A 22101-nucleotide genomic window follows, 5' to 3' on the forward strand; every position below is an offset into this window, starting at 1 on the left:
GAGGCATGCATAGGCCCTGGAAGTATGTTGGATGCCATTTGACAGAGTATTCTGGGGTCCTGAGTACCTTGAGCATGGTCTAGAAGAGGGGAATCTGTCTCCAGGTGGGCATGCTCCTTATGCCCATTGACTCTTTGCCCCACAGAGAGGGTTGATGCCAGAGGAAGGCCAGAGCAAGGTTGCCAGTGTGAGATTCAGAGCAGGGGACCCTCCTGGCAGTGTCCAAGGAGAGAACTGGGAAGGAAGTGAGGGACACACTCTCTCTCATTCCAACCCATCCTCTACTCTCTAGCTGTATTTTGGCCTCTCCAGTTTCAGAGTAGATGAGATGGAAGTCTTCCCTGATATTCAGGTTGAAATATGGCATTGGTTACCCTGGATGTGGCAGATGTGTAGTTGTGAGCTCATTCTCTTGTGGGGCAAGTTTGTAGGTTCTTTGAAAATATCTCATCACTAGGAGTTCTTTGCCTCTAGCTTGCCTTCTCGGATGGGTCACTATGCTCTGCCCCCAGTTCCCTGAGGACCACCATGTTGGCGGGTCAGAGAGCTTCCCTGGGCTTTCTACTTAGGCTCCATTCCTTTTAAGACAGCACAGTTGCTTGGTTTGGGGTCATATGTGACCCACAAGAAATCCACACACATCCTTTCCCTGCCATAGTCTACAAGTGCCGTCTATTCCTCAAACAATACCTTGCCTTTGCTCCATATCAGGTAGGGGCAGCTTCAGTCACAGTCTCTTGTCTTTGGACCTCTCCAGGCAGGCATTAAATCACCAGTATGTAAGTGAATATAAGAAGTCATTGCAAAACAAACAAACAACAAAAAAACAAGTATTGTATTGCTTTCTGATCTCCCATGGTTTCTTTTTCCTTTATTAGTGATAATGTACGTAATATATGCCATGTTTTTTAAAAGGAAATATTTGGAGGAATAAAGGTTGTCTGCTTTTAAAATCTACCAAGGCTCATGAGTTTTGTACTTGAGAAACTTTTAAAAATAAAATGGGAAAAGAAATTAGAACCTCAAAGAGTGATTCTGCTTTCAAATGGCAAAACCAAATCATGTCCAAAGTCCCTGAAAAACAGAAAATGACCAAAAGGTTCATTTTAAATATACTCTCTGAACCATTTGAGAATGGCAGGCCATAAACTACAGCAGAAAGATAGCTGGCAATAAACATTTTTCTTCAATCCAATCACTCTGAATAGGAAAGAAAAAAAATTATGCTCTCAGATAAAACGTCATTTACATTCTTACAAGACCACACTCAAAGAGAAATTGAAATAAGTCATATTGCCTGTAAGTTTAAAATATCAATTAAAAAAACCCCCAGAGACCATTGAGAGGTAAATTACCCCAAGGAAATAAGACAATTTCACATCTGTTTAGTTTTTGATATATAAGACCATCAACACAAAAATATACTAAATACCTTATATGACTTTATAAGTTAAAAAAGTAATCGACAGTACAGGAACTTATCTAAGCAGACTTAAAAGATTAACCAGTGTATCTAGAGATAACAATCTTCCATCCTGAGTCAATCCATGTATATCACTTAGGGTAATGTTGATAGTAATGCATTAACATGGACATTATGTTATCTTTTACTGAGAGAACAATGCACGTAGCAAGTCTTAGCAAAAGAAAAAAAAATTCACAGGTGTAGACTTGCAGATATACAATGAACTTCATCCTAAACGAAGACACAGAAAATGACTCTAGAAAATGCTAGCCATATTGTCACCAAAAAATACCTTATTAATGTCTAAGTGGACTCTATTGCTTGCTCTATTCAAATATGGTCAATCATTTATACACAGCTCCTTAAAAATTTGGAGTAATTGCTCTGCCTCGAAAAAGGCTGACTTGGACCTCTGGAGCTGGCCATGAGGGATTTATCTTTATTGCTATACATGCTGTGCTGTGCTGTGCTGTTCTCATTATATATGCCAAGCCAACATGGAAGCATTTGGAATAGTTATTTATTTTTAATATATACCCTGCTTTTCTACAAAGCAGTTGAAACAGCTTGCAATACAATCTCTACAAATTAAAATAGCTGAAAATAAAAATAGATGTCCAAAACCGATAAGTAGAGTGGGAGCAATAGGAACTTAGGATAGAATACTTACTGGATTTGAACACTAAGTTTGTCTAAGCCAGCCAAGCAAAACAGCTTTTATAGATTTCGGTATCTGATGACATGGAGCATCTCTGTACCTCAGAAAAGAAAAACACGTGCTTCCCTGAATTTATATAAAATATACAAGTAGTGCATTGATAATGTGTCCTCATATTTATTCACTCAACAAATATTTATTATTGTACACCTACTATGAGACAGGCACATTGCTAGATATAAAGGGTAAATTGATATATAAAACATACACATAACTCTGCCAAGTAAGGGCAAGTAACCCCAACAGGTCTAATGTCTAGAGACAAAACAATTGCAATTATCTCTGCTGTAATTCACCATGGTTGTCTCTAGGTTTCTATTTTAGTATTCAAACAATAAGGAAGGGTTTACTGAGCTCTTCTAGTCACTCATTTATTCATTAATTCATCAACTATATTTTGAGTACCTACTACATGCAAAGCACAGTTCTAGGTTGTGATCAGGAATCGAGGATGACTCAGGTGGAAAGTGTCTTTAAGCTACCTAGGGAGATGAGAAATACACAAATCAATACAAAGCAAGGTAGAAAGAAGGAAAAAAAAGTGCTATGCAAGGCGGAGAGTAGGGGGGCTTTCTTGCTTAAGGATGGACTGGGAATCATGGAAGTGCTCCTGGAGGAGCCGGGGCTGGCTTTATAGACAAGTGATGAGGGGAAGGGCTCCCGGCACAGAAAGCACATCAGCAGAGGCAGCACGATGGGCATTTAAGGAATGTGAAGGAAGAATGGCAAGTGCTCACTTGGGTGACACATTTGGTGAATAAAGGGGAACACAGAAATAAAGTAGGGAAATTAGGTCAGGGCTAGATTTTAGGAAGAGAAGAGGTTCAGCTTACGGAGCTGGTACCCCTAACTGTGCCGCTTGCTATGCAAAAGCTGGCAAAGGAAACACACAGCTAGACTCTTGCCCTCAAGGACTTCATGATCTAATACGTGCATGGCCAGGCAAATGCCAGATGCTTGCATTTAATTATTCTCATTTACCTTTCTTCTACCGCATGATGCATAGAGCTCTATACAGAAAGCAACTACATACCTGGCACAGCTCTGGGAAGGGCATGGATTCAAAACCATCTGATCAGAACCAGCTCTCCCTGTGCGTACCTTTTATGTGTGACTAGGGTTCTCAGGACCCATTTCTCCCACAAGTGTAACTCTTGTGCCACGTGCCTCTCTGAGTGAGGCTGGAGTCTGCCTTACAACATTACTCTTGAAGGATTCACTGCCTAGGCTGCAAAAACATAGCTCACAAAGCTCTTGCGTTCAGTCTGAAGAGATGCAGCATTAAAGCATATACAACAGGGAAAACGCAGCATTGGACTGAGCTGGTACGAAGGTAGAGGAAGAAAAGTGACTCCAAGAAAAACAGTGTGCTGACTGTATACCACAAATAATGGCAAAGACTCTCGTAGCAAAAGTGGCAAATGGCTCTCTAGATAATCTTGATGGAAAGCATCACTCATCACTCCTTCACCTCTCAGACAAAGGGGTCACCACAGGCAGGGCAACATTAACATAATCACTGTTTCTGGGAGAACCTTAAATGCTGAATCAAAGCTCATAAAGTAGGCATGGGTTGACCTTCCTCTGTGTATTTGCATTAAAACATGAATATGTGCAGATGCAAAGGATCCCTGAAATAACTTTCCACCTCACCCCACCCTTGCTTCCTCCATATTTACCATTCATTTGGCAATAACCCCCTCACCTTCAGTGTCTCTACCTCACTTTGTTTTCATCTGTCCTCTCTCCTTTGCCTAAAGTTTCAACCCTCCATCTGAGATTTCACTGTCATTCCCACTCCCACCTCTTCCAGATTATTGAGTTAAACAATATTAACCAAGTTTTTGAAATTACCTAACAATTAGTTATCAAATAAATTGACAATCAATGTATCGACAATCTATCGGCCTTCTCCAAAAGGAGGAAAAAATGGACAGTCCTCAAACTTATTTGGCCATAGGAGTCTTGCTAGATGACATGTTATTTTTCTCCACACTAATTTCACAAGCTACTGAAGGCAAATTCTTAGAGTTTTTTGTTCTTCCACGGAGCCCAGCATCATGGAGGACGGGGTATTAGTAGACGATACATTAATGGATTAATTGTATAATAGACTAATGGTTTAGTTATTCCCTTATTCAAATATTTACTGAGTACCTACTATGAACTTTTTAGGCATAGAGAGCAGAGCAAAAAGTAAACAAATCAAGCCCTTGCTCTCAGGAAGCTTACTGTTTAGAGACAAATAAATAAACAAATAATAAATATATAATATTTCAGGTGGTGAGGAGTGCTAAAAAATAAAGAAAACTAAAAAGGTTGGAGAGTAGAGATAGCAGAGGAAGGTTTTACAAAATGACATTTTATTCAGGGTAGTTGGATAAGGGCACTCTGGAGAATTACCACTTGTGCAAAGGTCTAGTACAGAAAAGAAAGGGAGAGAGTCTTGTGGTTCTCTTGGAAAGAGAGGTCAGGTAAGTGAACACAAATGCAAAAGCCCCAGATTGGAAGCAGGCTTGGATGTTGACGGGCAGCCAGAACGGTGTGACCCCAGCTGAACCAGCACCATGGAGCATGGTTGGGAATAAGGTCAGAAATGGCTGGGAAGAGAATGCATCAGTCTCTTGTGGTCGATACAGGACTTTGGATTTTACTCCAAGTGCAGTGGGAAACCGTGGAGGGTTTTATACATAGAAGTGACCTAACATGAGCTGTGATCTAAGAGGACCACTCTGGTTGTTGTTTTGAAAATAGCCTAGGGACAAGTGTAGAGACAGCACAATCAGTAAGAGTTTGTCCTGGCGGATAATGGTGCCTCAGGGAAGAAGTGAAGGTAGTAGGGGGTGATCGGAATGTTATATAGTCTTTAAGTAATCACAGAGCATATAGAAGACATTGAGTATAGATAACTCTTCTAAGGCGCTTTAATGAAAAGCAGACAAATGGAACCAAAGTACTAATGTGTTTTGCTCTCTCTCTCATTCTCTTTCTCTCTCTCCCCCTGCACGCCTCCCCTTCTCTCCCACCCTCCCTCTCACTCTTCCTCTCCCTCTATTTCTCTGTCTATCTCTATCACTGTGTCTATGCCTAGTTCTCTCTTTTCTCCTTCCTCTCTCCCTAGCTATTGAGAAGGTGTATACTCTCAATGACAAGATTTCACTTTTTTAAATTGAGGCATCTAGGCTTCCTATTCTCTCTATTGCAAAATTCGCTCAGATAAAATCAGTGTTTATTTTAGTACCAATTTCTTCTATAATGACTAAAGAAAAAGTATTTTGGAAACTAGTCAGAAATAATAATGAAAGTTTATAAATGTACTTCTAAATTGTCTGTAACACTTTCACATATATTAAATTGTCTGGGCATCATTAACTTGGACCTAAGAGAAGGCAAAGGGCCCAGTTATTTCTATTTTACAAAGAAGGAAACCAAGGCTTAGCATAATCATTAGTTCAAATTGATATGACTTGTTAATAACATAGAAAGAATTCAAGTTTGACTCTCTTCTACATTTAACTTCTTAACCCCCTTAACAATCATGCCTTTACTATTCAAATTAACTATACTCATTTTATTTAGCAAGAGTCAAAAGCAATTCCTTTACTGACCACCGAAAGAGTCTTTTTCATGTGGTTGGGAGGAAGAATACTCATTTAGAAATGTTTCAGTTTAAGATGTATCTTATAAATTGATTAAAACTTCCTGAATATCTAAGAATAATTTACTTCCAAGGAATATATTGCCTAAAATTTCTCTAAACTTATAGGCTGCAGCATGATTGTAAAATCAATTAGGAATCGTGAGAGCAAAACTGATCAAGTTATATTCTAAAGGCTGATGTTAAATACCCACTCAATGCAATTGTGATTTCCGGATTTCCGATTAAAATGTAAACGTTGTCCTCTTTTTCAAAATCATTATTGTATTTTAGTATGTAATTGTATTTGTCTTGATTTACATATCACTTCCATTATAATGTTTTCTTTAAAATACACTGTACTATATTATTATGACTCAGCTAATGTGAAAGATAAAGTGACACAATGTATCTGGCCATCATCAAAAAGTCTAGAAACAATAAATGCTGGAGAGGGTGTGGAGAAAAGGGAACACTCTAGCACTGCTGGTGGGAATGTGAATTGGTACAGCCACTATGGAGAACAGTATGGAGGTTCCTTAAAAAACTACAAATAGAACTGCCATATGACCCAGCAATCACACTACTGGGCATATACCCTGAGAAAATCATAAGTCAAAAAGAGTCATGTACCAAAATGTTCATTGCAGCTCTATTTACAATAGCAAGGAGATGGAAACAACCTAAGTGTCTATCATCGGATGAATGGATAAAGAAGATGTGGCACATATATACAATGGAATATTACTCAGACATAAAAAGAAACGAAATTGAGTTATTTGTAGTGAGGTGGATGGACCTAGAGTCTGTCATACAGAGTGAAGTCAGAAAGAGAAAGACAAATACCGTATGCTAACACATATATATGGAATTTAAGAACAAAAATGTCATGAAGAACCTTGGGGTAAGACGGGAATAAAGACACAGACCTACTAGAGAATGGACTTGAGGATATGGAGAGGGGGAAGGGTAAGCTGTGACCAAGTGAGAGAGTGGCATGGACATATATACACTACCAAACGTAAAACAGATAGCTAATGGGAAGCAGCCGCATGGCACAGGGATATTGGCTCGGTGCTTTGTGACCGCCTGGAGGGGTGGGATAGGGAGGGTGGGAGGGAGGGAGATGCAAGAGGGAAGAGATATGGGAACATATGTATATGTATAACTGATTCACTTTGTTATAAAGCAGAAACTAACACACCATTGTAAAGCAATTATACGCCAATAAAGATGTAAAAAAAATTAAAAGTATCTAAATATAACCAATTTTGTGTCATTTGAAAACATCAAATTTTGAAAGTTCAATATCTTAAATAACATCGTACACATTTAAAGCATCGATTATATATGTATATATGTATATGTGTATATATACCTTTTTTCTTTAAAATTCTAGATTTTATCCTAATGATGCTGTTAAAGGCTAAAAACAAATGTCAGTAACAAGGCATAATGAAAGTTATAACAATACATTATACTGCCCAAGTTCATGACAAAAAATTAAGTAAAAATAAATAATTATAATGCTATTGAAATTAATTAGAAAAAAACAAGTATTTACGATCCTAGTGTAATCCACTTGAAACGACTTTCCAAATCTGAACATTGTTCAGCTCCCCTCAAGTCCTTATTACCACCTCAGTCCAAGCCACCATCTTCTTGCCCCCAGCAGAGCCCATTCTTCACCAGTGGTCAGAGTCATTCTCCAAACAAATGAATTAAGATACTCCCTTGCTCTCTGCCCTCCAAAGGTGCTCTTCCAATTTCAATAAGATTAAAAAGTCCTCTCTATGGCTTACAAGGCCCTACCTGATCCAGCCCTTGACCAGGCCTCCTCTCTGCCTCCCTTCTCATCATTCATTGTGCCCCAAGCACACACCCCTCTTGGGACCCCAGCACTCGCTACTCCTTCTGGTTTACCTGGATGACCCCTGACATCATTCACATCTCTACTCAGGTGTCAATTCCTGGGAGAAAACTTTGGCCATGCTCTAAAATATCACTCAAAAACCTCTGCTCCTTAGTCCTTATCCTTATAATATGTATTATTATTGTTGATATTACATGTTACTACTACATTATTATGCATTATACATAATATATATTGCTACATTTTAATTAAATTTTTATTAAAATAATTGTAGAGTCAAATGCATTTGTAAAAAATCAGACAAAGAAATATATACCGAGTTCTTCACAATGGTTAACATTTTGCAAAGCTGTAGTATAAAAGCACAACTAAAATACTGCTATTACTATATCAACCTTATTCAGATTTCTCCAGTTTTACTTATACTCATTTGTGTATATGTAAGTAATTCTGTACAATTTTATCACATAAGTAGGTGTGTGTATCCATCATGCTAGTCCATATACCAAATAGTTCCAATACCACAAGGATACCTCGTGTTGTCCTTTTAAGGACTCACCTTCCTCTATTCCCTCCCTAACACTTGGAAATCTGTCCTCCCTTTCTAAAATTCTGTCTTTTCCAAAATGTTTTACTTGGAATCATCCAGTAGGTATCCTCTTGGGATTGGCTTCTCTTTTTTTTTTTTTTTTTTCCCACTTAGCTTCATTTCCTGGAGATTTATCTAAGTTGTATTTATCAACAGTTTCTTCATTTTCATTGCTGAGTACTAAGTATTCCATGGAATGTATGTACCAATGTTTGTTTAACCATTCACCTGTTGAAGGACATCTGGGCCAATCTGAGACTTTGTTTATTACCAATAAAGCTGCTATGAACATACAGACATTTGTGTGAATTTAAGCTTTCATCTCTCTTGGATAAATGCCCAAGAGTATAACTGCTGAGCAATATGGTAAATGAATATGTCCTATTTTTTAAATTATTTTTTTCTCCATTAGAATGGAAGTCCTATGACACCAGGGACTTGGTTATTTTGGTCTCTTTCCCTTGTTCCTGGCACAGAGCACCTAAAACCCTTGTAGTTTCCTGGGTGATAGGAGTGTCTTTTGTTTTAATGAGGCAGCTGTGGGTAGTCTCTTGGGTGAGGGATAGTCACCAGAAAGATCAAATCATGATTAGAAGCTTGAAATTTTCAGCCCTGCCCCCCCATTTTCAAGAGAAGGGAGAAGGGCTGAAAATGGAATTAATGATTGATCATGCTTACATGAGGAAGCCTCCATAAAAATCTCAATAGTATGGGATTCAGAGAGCTTCCAGGTTGGGGAACATATCCATACTGGGAAGGTGACACACCCCAATTCCACAGAGAGAACCTCTTGTGCTCGGGACCCTCACAGGCCTCACCCTGTGTATCTTTTCATCTAGGCTTTCACCCGTATTCTTTATCACATCCTTTAATAAACTGGTAAATGTAAGCAAGAGTTTCCCTGAGTTTTGTGAGCTGCTCTACCAAATTAAGAGAACTTGAGGAGGGAATGTCCTATTTGTAGCCAACTCTGACAGAAGTCGTTGGTAACCTGGGGACCATCCAGAGTGGGCTGGGGACAGTCTTGTGGTACTGAGCCCTCAACCTGTGGGATCTGACACTATCTTCAGGTATACAAGGACAATAACAGCCACCACCACCACAGATAGAGAGAAAAAATGGATGGCTGCAAGAGGCAGTGGGTGAGGGAGTGGGTGAAGGGGGTCAAAAGATACAAACTTCTAGTTACAAGACAAATAAGTGCTGGGGATGTACTGTACAGCATGGTGACTATAATTTTAAATACTGTATTGCATATTTGAAAGTTGCTAAAGAGTAGATTTTAAAAGTTCTCATCACAAGAAAAAAATGTATGTTGCACACCTGATATGAATATAATGTTACGTGTCAATTGTATCTCAATTTAAAAAAAGGCGGCGCAGTTAGGTCAGGAAGTTGAGCAGTTGTGTCCGTAAAGGGATGTGTGAGGCTCTGGGAAAAGCCCTGTGACTCTCCAACCCCAGGGAACACAGTAGGACCCAATGTCCTTAAAACGGCTTAACTTGGCCTGATGGTTCCTTAGACCATGTGCAGTTTCAGATGCCTGGGTGGCCACCAGCAGAGGAAAGTGCAGCCAGCCCCTGAGCAATATTTTCAAGGTGGAACCATCAGCAGAGCCAGGGAGCTCATACTCGTTCCTAAGCATGTGGCAGCCTGGCAAAGCAGTAAGTAAGCTCTCAAAAATTACCTGTCAAATGCATAAATAAACTCCTGGCCTGAGTGAGGAAGACTTCAGGAGAGAATGAGGCCCCACAGGCGTAAATGGCACTGGAAAATGGTAGCTAAGAGCAACAGGAATTAGGAAATCAAAGTTAAATATTGCCACAAACTGAGAGGCCTTGGAAGTTTGGATTACATGCAACAAATTTCTTTTCTTAAACTGTATTTGTGGTACCATCTCTATTCCTGGAGAGATCCTTTATGAAATCATGAGTGAATCAGTTCTAGAAGGTCAAGCCTATTAGTATAAATACACCACCTTCATGAGTCTAACCTTTCTGGCAGATTTTAACATATTTTTGTTCAGAACTTATGGTTTCCTGACAATCAGATTTCTTTTAATAAGTAACAGGAAAAAAGAAGAATGTTTAACTGTCATTTAAAGTAGCAATTTTCAAATATTTTGAGTTTGACAATATCTGAATATTTCACTGCAAAAAATCACAGACTGTGTCTATATTTGAATAGTGTTTCTGTGTAAATATCTAGTACATAGCTCTGCCAGGACAGTGCTCTTTGCGAGACTCCTGAAAAGAGTGAAAACAAGAAAATGAAAATGCCTTGGAACGCTGACTATTGCAGATAGATTAAGGGATAACATATTTTAAGAACAGTAAGCTAATATCTTCCTCTGGCCTGATTCTTTCAATCAGTTGAGGGTTCTTGCTGTAAGATGATTTCCGTTATATTAAGTAAAGCCTGAATGACAAAATTCAATAAGGTTGCCTGATTATACATTTAGTGTGGAGTTATATTTGTGTATCCTAAGCTTCATTTCTCTGTATTTCTCTGCTTGGTGTCTTTAAGACATAGTAATTCCCGGCAGTATAGTTCTAGAACACTGATTCCCAGCCTTAGCTGCACATTAGAATCATCTGGGGAGGTTTTAAAACTCCTAATGCCTAGACCATACCCCAGACCAATTAAATCAGAATCTCTGGGGTGGAAGCCAGGCATTAGTAGTTTTCATAAGTCTCCAGGTGATTCTGATGTGCAACCAAAGTGAGAACCAGTGTTCTAGAATTGTTTGTGTCAGTTTTACCAGGGTAATTGTTAATAGGCAGACCTGGGTCCAAAATTACTTCTATTGAATTAGAGTCTCTACAGATGAGCAAGATGAATCTGAATATTTATCTGTACTCCCAGATGATTCATATACACACCAAGTTGGACAACCTTTGGCTTATAGAGTTAAGGGGTCTAACATTGACCTGCAAAGTCCTCAGCGAACAGAAAACTCTGAATTCTCTATCTATAGTCAGAAACCTTTTGAGGTTGGAGGCAAGTCTATTTTGGAAGTCTCCTTAGAGGTCTTCATTTAGCCACTGTGGTTAAAGAGCTTGCAGGTGTCAGTAATAACTCCAGGTTGTTTCAACACAGTTTTGAAGTGAATACTTTATTAGGACAAATTTATCCTCTAGTGGGAAAGATAAAATAAAGAGGCCATCAAGCTAACATTAGAAAAAGTAATTTAACAAAATAATAATTACCTCTTAGAATTAAGGATGTAAGAGAGGAATTCTTATAGAAAAGCATAAAGTTCCAAATTAGGCTTCCCCCCCCGGCCCTACAACTCATATTTTTCAAAAAAAAATTACAATTAAAAATTTTTTTAAGAGAAGGGAAAAATTAAAGACCAATAGGAATCCCCGTTATATTTTAAAATATTCATCCATTAGGAATTTGTTACACTTTAAGATATGTAAAGTATGTTCTAAAATGTCTCATCTTACTCTAACAAATATCCTATTTAGGGAAACAGGGCAAAGGATTATTAATTCTACTTTTTATAGACATATTATTTCCAGCACATAATACAGTGTGAAGTTCTCAGTAAGTGTTTATTGAATTGAATTGAATCATTGGATGAGAAAGCTGAATCAAAGAACCATTAAATACTAACCAAGTCTTCATCAATTGATCAAGATAGAACCGCATCAAAAATCCAAGTCTAATCCAGAATTCTTTCCCTAAAAGCAAGTTTACTCCTGTATAATTTGGAAATTAAAGGTCATTCTTTTAGCCAGTAGTCCTCAAGCTTGGTGCACCTAAGGACCATATGGATGCTTTTAACTATATCCAGGGTACCAATCAAAGATTGTGATTCAATAGGGCTGAGGTGGAACCAGATTCTAACAAGCATCATCTATCAGAAAACACATGTAACTGCAAAATATGTAATTAATCCAATGAACAGTGATTGTCAAAACAGCAAATACCATTGGCTAACTCTGAGAAAAGTGAAATATGTAATTTAAAAAAGTAAAATGACTCATGTCCCCAATAGATATTTGTTGAATGTATGAATCCATTAGTCAATAGTATCAAATTAACACCAAACTGGTTTACAACATTTAGCATAATATACAAAGAGGAAAATTTTAGATTCTGTGATTTTTCTGGCCAACTTTCTCAGTTTGAACTTTTTGGCCAACCCAATAAAAGGAATTGAAGGTTGCAGAGCTGTGCACAGGTAGGGAGAATGCACAGAATGCCTTCAGTAAGATGGGCATAGAATTCTGAGAATGAAGAAACAGTCCTTCCCTAAGGCATTAGATTTGTAACTAGGCAACAAATAAAATATGATTACTTCTAGCCAGCCCAAAATGCGGCTCCCACCAGAAAAGTGCTTGCTTAAAAATGCCTTTCAAAAGTCTAACCTCTAGACAATTTTGGTGTTCAACTCATCTTATAATTTACATCCTATAATTAACACACACACGTGTATATATACATATATGTACATATACATATATACACATAATTACATATATATGTATATGATACACATTAATGTATGGCATTTTAAGAACATGTATAATTTGATAATTCTATATAAAACCAATACTAATCATTATTAGTTATAAAGTTACAACCTCATGCTATTTTCATTACCAAAAAAACATTTGTAATGGCTAAAATCCAAAATACTGACAATAACCAATGCTTGTGAGAATAGGAAACTCTCATTCTTTGCCGACAAATATGCAAAATGGTACAGCCACTGTGGAAGGCAGTTTGGCAGTTTCTGACAAAACTAAATGTACTGTTACCATAAGAATTAGACTCTGAGGTATTTACTCAAATGGGTTGAAAACTTATGTCCACACAAAAACCTGCACATGAATGTTTATGGCAGCTTTATTCATAATTGCCAAAAATAGAAGCAACTAAGACATTCTTTAATAGGTGAACGAATGAACACACTGAAGTACATCCATAAAGTGGAATATTATTCAGTGGTTAAAAGCAAAAAGAGCTATCAAGTCACAAAAAGACGTGGAGGAAACTTAAATACATACTGCTAAGTGAAACAGGTTACTCTGAAAAGTCTACATAGTATATGATTCCAGCTACATACTGTAGGATTCCAACTGTATGACATTCTGGAAAAGGCAAAACCACAGAGACAGTGAAAAAAAAAAAAAATCAGTGGTTGCCAGGGGTTGGGCGTAGGGAGGGAGGGATGAATAGGCAGAGCACAGATTTTTAGGTTAGTGAAACTATTTTGTATGAGGCTTTGGTGGACACATGGTATTATGCATTTTTCAAAATCCATAGAACTGTACAGTACAAATAGTAAACCCTAATGTAAACTATGCACTTTACTTAATAATAATAGATTAATATCAGTTCATCAACTATAACAAATATACCCAATTAATGCAAGAACTTAATAAGAGAGAAGACTAAGGAAGGGGGATATACGGGAACTTTCTGTACTCTCTGCTCAATTTTTCTGTAAACCTAAAACTGTTTGCAAAACCAAAACCTAATTTAAAAAAAAAAATGTAGGTAATATTAATGCTAGCACTGGAAACATTTTTTCTGATTTGTAACATACTGACAAAATAGTTGTTAAACTAAACCTATTAACTATGTATTTGTCACTCCTATATCATGAAAGTTAAAATTCTTTAACTATTTAGCATATTCCAAAAGATATTTCATTCACATTCTGTCATATAGAACTAAATTAATAAGCCCTGCTAAAACTGGATGTCTGAAGAATTTTTTTCAATTCTTTTCCCAAATGAAATGTTCATATTATATTGGTCCATCTCTGATTTTCACTATAGTTTTTATTAGCAAAAAGATAATAAATATTTTGCCTATAATGCATTGTTATGTAACTGAATGCAGAAGTTGCTACCTTAACCTATGCGATGACTAGTTATAGCTACTGAAAGCCTTGTGCAGTTTTTCTCAAACTTCGATATGTGTGGGAGTCAACTGGGGATCATTTTTAAAAACAGATTCTGATTTAATTGGTTTGAGGTGGCACCTGGTAATCTGCATTTCCAACAAGCTTCCAGGAAATGCTGATGCAGGACTACACTTTGAATAGCAAGGTTCTAGAGTATATCTAGGCTATAAGATAATTACCACTGTGAAACGCAAACCCAAATCCCTAACAGTTCTTGCAAGGGACTAAACAGCTGCTTTTTTTGGTTCTCCCACCTGGAAAAGCTCTCAGGGCTTCCAGCATTTCTAAATTTTCTTTCCCAATATATAATCCTTTTCAATTTTATCTGTAAAGAGGAAGACCTGATAACCTTTGTACAGTAAGCAAGCTACCCATTTAGTCATAATACTCTCCTAGCTTGTATGAGCCAGAGATCATTTATTTCTAGTTCAATTCCTCTATTTATATGTCTTCAAGCACAGAAAGGTCAAGTGACTGGCTCAGGATCACTTATCCAATAACTTAGAGGTCAGGTCTCAAATCCAGGTCTCTGATTCCAAATCCAATCCCTTTCCCTTATTCTCTGCTGCTTCTAATAGTGACGCACTTCAGAGAAGAGGGACCAGTTTGTTTAGACCACAAAATCCCAGTTCTAAATTGAATCCCTCAGCCTCCAGCTTCCCATAAACCTTAAACATAGGTTTAAGGTCTTAATAGAACCTGAGTCTTGAAGGAGGAATAGGATATTGATCAGAGGGAGGGGAAGAGGGGAATGGCGAATGTCCTAGCGTGAGTAGTGAATATATAAGCCACGAATACTAGAGTGATGATTAAGACCATGATGTTAAGAATGAGTAAGGCAAAATTGGATATGTCAGACAGAGCCAGATTTCCAATCATCAGCAAAAAATGCAGAGTGCATCCTGGCTCTGAGACTTTGAGAATATTGCGTACTTTTCTGGAGACCTTCAATGGTCAGGAATTTGTGGAATTTCTGTAGAAGCCTGTTATAATACACATAATACAGTCTACTGTAATACCTACACTGCTTGTAACTGTCTCTAAGGGCTCAGATCACCAACAAGGGACTGAGAAGCTCCTGATTTTTGTCAGGCTGAGTCCAAAGTCCCCACAGCTGATTCTTCCTTATTGTAGCATCACTGCTCAGCCTTCACACATAAATATCTCAAAACATCTCTGGAAAGACAGAGATGGGAGCCCAGAATCTTGGCTGCCTTGACATTTACCTAATCACCTGAAGAGAATATTACTAACTTATTGGCAAAGCTTTGTGACATAGTGTCAGAGCAGCATCCGGAGGAAGACAGTCTGGCAACCCCACTTGAGCCCCCCCAATCAAGGGCTGCTTGCATAGAGCACACACACTTACAGAGGAATCCCCTCTTGAAATGAGAATAGAATTTTCATAACGGGATGCTGTCCAGTGTTTAGTGGCAAGGACTGTACCCAAGGTCATATCATCCTAACTTTTTTTTTTTCCTGTGCTGCAGGGCTCTAGGGTGGAGAGTGTAAGAGTATACAAAGGCAGACTTTTACTGTTAGAAATCCTTAGAAGGACAGTAATGTTGAGCCATACTTCTAAGAAAAAATCATCACAAGTGGACATATCTTGTTTAACTTCAGGTTAAATAAGAACAAGCATAAAAGAGAGATATGCAGATAGCACACTTGTTGAACTTACAAAGATTTTCACACTAAAATTGCTGACATGTGAGAAGGAGGAAACTGGCTTATAGATAGGGCAGAATGGGAAGTTTTCTTTTCTGGGTATCATCTCTGAACTGAATCAACAGAATAATGTCTAGGAAGCTTGAAGAATGCAGCGTTAGGACAAATGTGAAAGAAAGAGACACATATCAGTTCAATATAAAAGCAGCATTTTGCAAGTATGGCTGAACAACGATGAAAAGGGCCAACACGCCTGGGAGGATAGAAACAGTCTAGGAGTCAGTGGGGAATGTGGTGTATTCAGTGGGAGAGAAGTAGCATTAGCCAACGGCCAGGGTTCTTTGCTGCTCAAAGATTCTATCATTCTATTACAAACAAGAATAATGACTTGTATATTTTGCAATCAATGATAGTAGAAGCACAATGACTGTGGATGACTTACTGTGCTGACAGTGAATCCCATTAAATCCTCGGGGACATTTACAGACATAGCCTATGAATGTATCCCCTCGGTATGCTTCACTTATTTCACAGGTTCCTCCATTATGGCACGGATTAGGAGTGCAGGGACCTGAAAGATAGAAAAAGAATATTGCTGCATGATGCATATGCTTTAAAGTAGACATTGGGTCAACATTTTGCAATTAATAATTTTATAGAGGAAAGTGTTCTGGATATTAGTGCCATAGGAAATGCAGTAGTTGGGGGAGTTATAGAGATCAATAGCATGGGTTTGAATCCTGGTTTCATCACTTTCTAGCCATGTGGTCTTGGACGATTTATTTAACCTCTCCGTACCTCAGTCTCATCTTCTGTTGAATGCAATACTAATACAATCTACCACAAAGGGGGATGATAGAGATGAAAAGAATTCATACAGGGCTTCCCTGGTGGCGCAGTGGTTGAGAGTCTGCCTGCCAATGCAGGGGACACGGGTTCGAGCCCTGGTCTGGGAAGATCCCACATGCCGCGGAGCAACTGGGCCCGTGAGCCACAACGACTGAGCCTGCGTGTCTGGAGCCCGTGCTCCACAAGAGAGGCCGAGATAGTGAGAGGCCCGCGCACCGTGATGAAGAGTGGGCCCCGCTCGCCGCAACTAGAGAAAGCCTTCACAGAGAAACGAAGACCCAGCACAGCCAAAAATAAATAAATAAGGGGGACGAGGGGAAGATGGCGGAAGACTAAGACGCGGAGATCACCTTCGTCCCCACAGATACACCAGAAATACATCTACACGTGGAACAACTCCTACAGAACAACTACTGAACGCTGGCAGAAGACCTCAGACCTTCCAAAAGGCAAGAAACTCCCCCACGTACCTGGGTAGGGCAAAAGAAAAAAAGAAAAAAACAGAGACAAAAGAATAGGGACGGGACCTGCACCAGTGGGAGGGAGCTGTGAAGGAGGAAGGGTTTCCACACACTAGGAAGCCCCTTGGCGGGTGGAGACTGCGGGAGGGGGGGAACTTCGCAGCCGCGGAGGAGAGCGCAGCAACAGGGGTGCGGAGGGCAAAGCGGAGAGATTCCCGCACAGAGGAACGTTGCCGACCGGCACTCACCAGCCTGAGAGGCTTGTCTGCTCACCCGCCGGGGCGGGCGGGGCTGGGAGCTGAGGCTCGGCCTTTGGTCGCAGCACAGGGAGAGGACTGGGGTTGGCAGCGTGAACACAGCCTGAAGGGGATAGAGCACCACGGCTAGCCGGGAGGGAGTCCGGGAAAAGTCTGGACCTGCCGAAGAGGCAAGAGACTTTTTCTTCCCTCTTTGTTTCCTGGTGTGCGAGGAGAAGGGATTAAGAGCTCTGCTTAAAGGAGCTCCAGAGACGGGCGCGAGTCGCGGCTAAAAGCGCGGACCCCAGAGACGGGCAGGAGACGCTAAGGCTGCTGCTGCCGCTGCCAAGAAGCCTGTGTGCGAGCACAGGTCACTATCCACACCTCCCTTCCGGGGAGCCTGTGCAGCCCGCCACTGCCGGGTTCCCGGGACCCAGGGACAACTTACCCGGGAGAACGCACGGCGCGCCTCAGGCTGGTGCAACGTCACACCGGCCTCTGCCGCCGCAGGCCCGCCCCTCACTCCGTGCCCCTCCCTTCCTACCACTGCCGCCGCAGGCCCGCCCCTCACTCCGTGCCCCTCCCCCCTCCCAGGCCTGAGTAATCCAGAGTCCCTGAATCAGCTGCTCCTTTAACCCAGTCCTGTCTGAGCAAAACACAGACGCCCTCCAGCGACCTACACGCAGAGGCGGGGCCAAATCCAAAGCTGAGCACCTGGGAGCTGTGAGAACAAAGGAGAGAAAGGGAAATCTCTCCCAGCAGCCTCAGAAGCAGCGGATTAAAGCTCCACAATCAACTTGATGTACCCTGCATCTGTGGAATACATGAATAGACAATGAATCATCCCAAATTAAGGAAGTCGACTTTGGGAGCAAGATTTACGATTTTTTTCCCCTTTTCCTCTTTTTGTGAGTCTGTATGTGTATGCTCTGTGTGAGATTTTGTCTGTATAGCTTTGCTTCCACCATTTTTCCTAGGGTTCTATCCGTCCTTTTTTTTTTTAAATTTTTTTTCTTTCTTAATAATATTAATTTTAATAACTATTTTATTTTACTTTATCTTCTTTCTTTCTTTCTTTTTCCTTCCTTCCTTCCTTTAGACAATGAATCATCCCAAATTGAGGAGGTGGACTTTGAGAGCAAGATTTATGATTTTTTCCCCTTTTCCTCTTTTTATGAGTGTGTATGTGTATGCTTCTGTGTGAGATTTTGTCTGTATAGCTTTGCTTCCACCATTTGTCCTAAGGTTCTATCCGTCCATTTTTTTAAATTTCTTTTCTTAATAACTATTTTTTATTTTAATAACTTTATTATATTTTACTCTTTTATTTTACTTTATCTTCCTTCTTTCTTTTTCCTTCCTTCCCTCCTTTCTTCCTTCCTTCCTTTCTCCCACCGTCCCTCCCTCCCTCCTTCCTTCCTTTCTTTCCCTCTTTCCTTCTTTTCCTCTTTCTTTCTTCCTTCCTTCCTTCCTTTCTTTCTTTCTTCCTACTTCTACTAATTCTTTCTCTCTACTTTTTCTCCCTTTTATTCTGAGCCGTGTGGAGGAAAGGCTCTTGGTGCTGCAGCCAGGAGTCAGTGCTGTGCCTCTGAGGTGGGAGAGCCAACTTAAGGACACTGGTCAACAAAAGACCTCCCAGCTCCACATAATATCAAATGGCGAAAATCTCCCAGAGATCTCCATCTCAACGCCAGCACCCAACTTCGCTCAATGACCAGCAAGCTACAGTGCTGGACACCCTATGCCAAACAACTAGCAAAACAGGAACACAACCCCACCCATTAGCAGAGAGGCTGTCCAAAATCATAAGTCCACAGACACCCCAAAACACACCACCAGATGTGGACCTGCCCACCAAAAAGACAAGATGCAGCCTCATCCACCAGAACACAGGCACTAGTCCCCTCCACCAGGAAGCCTACACAACCCACTGAACCAACATTAGCCACTGGGGACAGACACCAAACACAATGGGAACTATGAACCTGCAGCCTGCAAAAAGGAGACCCCAAACACTGTAAGATAAGCAAAATGAGAAGACAGAAAAACACACCACAGATGAAGGAGCAAGATAAAAACCCACCAGACCTAACAAATGAGAGGAAATAGGCAGTCTACCTGAAAAAGAATTCAGAATAATGATAGTAAAGATGATCCAAAATCTTGGAAACAGAAGACAGAAAATGCAAGAAACATTTAACAAGGACCTAGAAGAATGAAAGATGAAACAAACCACGATGAACAACACAATAAATGAAATGAAAAATACTCTAGGGGGATCAATAGCAGAATAACTAAGGCAGAAGAATGCATAAGTGACCTGGAAGATAAAATAGTGGAAATAACTACTGCAGAGCAGAATAAAGAAAAAAGAATGAAAAGAACTGAGGACAGTCTCAGAGACCTCTGGGACAACATTAAATGCACCAACATTCGAATTATAGGGTTTCCAGAAGAAGAAGAGAAAAAGAAAGGGACTGAGAAAATATTTGAAGAGATTATAGTTGAAAACTTCCCTAATATGGGAAAGGAAATAGTTAATCAAGTCCAGGAAGCACAGAGAGTCCCATACAGGAAAAATCCAAGGAGAAATACGCCAAGACACATATTAATCAAACTGTCAAAAATTAAATACAAAAAAGCATATTAAAAGCAGCAAGGGAAAAACAACAAACAACACACAAGGGAATCCCCATAAGGTTAACAGCTGATCTTTCAGCAGAAACTCTGCAAGCCAGAAGGGAGTGGTAGGACATGTTTAAAGTGATGAAGGAGAAAAACCTGCAACCAAGATTACTCTAGCCAGCAAGGATCTCATTCAGATTTGATGGAGAAATTAAAACCTTTACAGACAAGCAAAAGTTGAGAGAGTTCAGCACCACCAAAGCAGCTTTACAACAATGGCTAAAGGAACTTGTCTAGGCAGGAAACACAAGAGAAGGAAAAGACCTACAAAAACAAACCCAAAACAATTAAGAAAATGGTAATAGGAACATACATATCGATAATTACCTTAAATGTAAAGGGATTAAATGCTCCCACCAAAAGACACAGATTGGCTGAATGGATACAAAAACAAGACCCATATATATGCTGTCTACAAGAGACCCACTTCAGACCTAGAGACACATACAGACTGAAAGTAAGGGGATGGAAAAAGAAATTCCATACAAACGGAAACCAAAAGAAAGCTGGAGTAGCAATTCTCATATCAGACAAAATAGACTTTAAAATAAAGACTATTACAAGACACAAAGAAGGACACTACATAATGATCAAGGGATCGATCCAAGAAGAAGATATAACAATTGTAAATATTTATGCACCCAACATAGGAGCACCTCAATACATAAGGCAAATACAAACAGCCATAAAAGGGGAAATCGACAGTAACACATTCATAGTAGGGGACTTCAACACCCCACTTTCACCAATGGACAGATCATCCAAAATGAAAATAAATAAGGAAACACAAGCTTTAAATGATACATTAAACAAGATTGACTTATTAATTGATATTTATAGGACATTCCATCCAAAAACAACAGAATACACATTTTTCTCAAGTGCTCATGGAACATTCTCCAGGATAGATCATAGCTTGGGTCACAAATCAAGTCTTGCTAAATTTAAGAAAATTGAAATTGTATCAAGTATCTTTTCTGACCACAGCACTATGAGACTAGATATCAATTAGAGTAAAATATCTGTAAAAAATACAAACACATGGAGGCTAAACAATACACTACTTAATAACGAAGTGATCACTGAAGAAATCAAAGAGGAAATTAAAAAATACCTAGAAACAAATGACAATGGAGATACGACGACCCAAAACCTATGGGATGCATCAAAAGCAGTTCTAAGAGGGAAGTTTATAGCAATACAAGCCCACCTTAAGAAACAGGAAACATCTCGAATAAACAACCTAACCTTGCACCTCAAGCAATTAGAGAAAGAAGAACAAAAAAAACTCAAAGTTAGCAGAAGGAAAGAAATCATAAAAATCAGATCAGAAATAAATGAAAAAGAAATGAAGCCAATGATAGCAAAGATCAATAAAACTAAAAGCTGGTTCTTTGAGAAGATAAACAAAATAGATAAACCATTAGCCAGACTCATCAAATAAAAGAGGGAGAAAACTCAAATCAATAGAATTAGAAATGAAAAAGGAGAAGTAACAACTGACACTGTAGAAATACAAAAGATCATGAGAGATTACTACAAGCAAATCTATGCCAATAAAATGGACAACCTGGAAGAAATGGACAAATTCTTAGAAATGCACAACTGCCAAGACTGAATTAGGAAGTAATAGAAAATATGAACAGACCAATCACAAGCACAGAAATTGAAACTGTGATTAAAAATCTTCCAACAAACAAAAGCCCAGGACCAGATGGCTTCACAGGCAAATTCTATCAAACATTTAGAGAAGAGCTAACAACTATCCTTCTCAAACTCTTCCAAAATATAACAGAGGGAGGAACACTCCCAAATTCATTCTACGAGGGCACCATCACCTTGATACCAAAACCAGACAAGGATGTCACAAAGAAAGAAAACTACAGGCCAATAACACTGATGAACATAGATGCAAAAATCCTCAACAAAATACTAGCAAACAGAATCCAACAGCACATTAAAAGGATCATACACCATGATCAAGTGGGGTTTAT

General features: G+C 39.3%; 1 protein-coding gene across 2 annotated transcripts in view; it reads right to left on the bottom strand.

Moving 5' to 3' along the window:
* Positions 1-22101, bottom strand: part of EDIL3 (EGF like repeats and discoidin domains 3) — a 431555-nt gene that overhangs the window by 207030 nt on the left and 202424 nt on the right. For both annotated transcript variants that reach the window (XR_009539865.1, XM_060146146.1), the window contains exon 3: positions 16319-16447. Coding sequence is in view for 1 of the 2 variants with exons in the window: in XM_060146146.1 (XP_060002129.1) it covers positions 16319-16447 (129 nt within the window). In the remaining variant the exon portion in view is untranslated. The remainder of the gene's footprint in view (positions 1-16318; positions 16448-22101) is intronic.

The sequence above is a fragment of the Lagenorhynchus albirostris genome, chromosome 3 (assembly GCF_949774975.1).
Source record: "Lagenorhynchus albirostris chromosome 3, mLagAlb1.1, whole genome shotgun sequence".
In the NCBI taxonomy this organism is placed as follows: Eukaryota; Metazoa; Chordata; class Mammalia; order Artiodactyla; family Delphinidae; genus Lagenorhynchus; species Lagenorhynchus albirostris.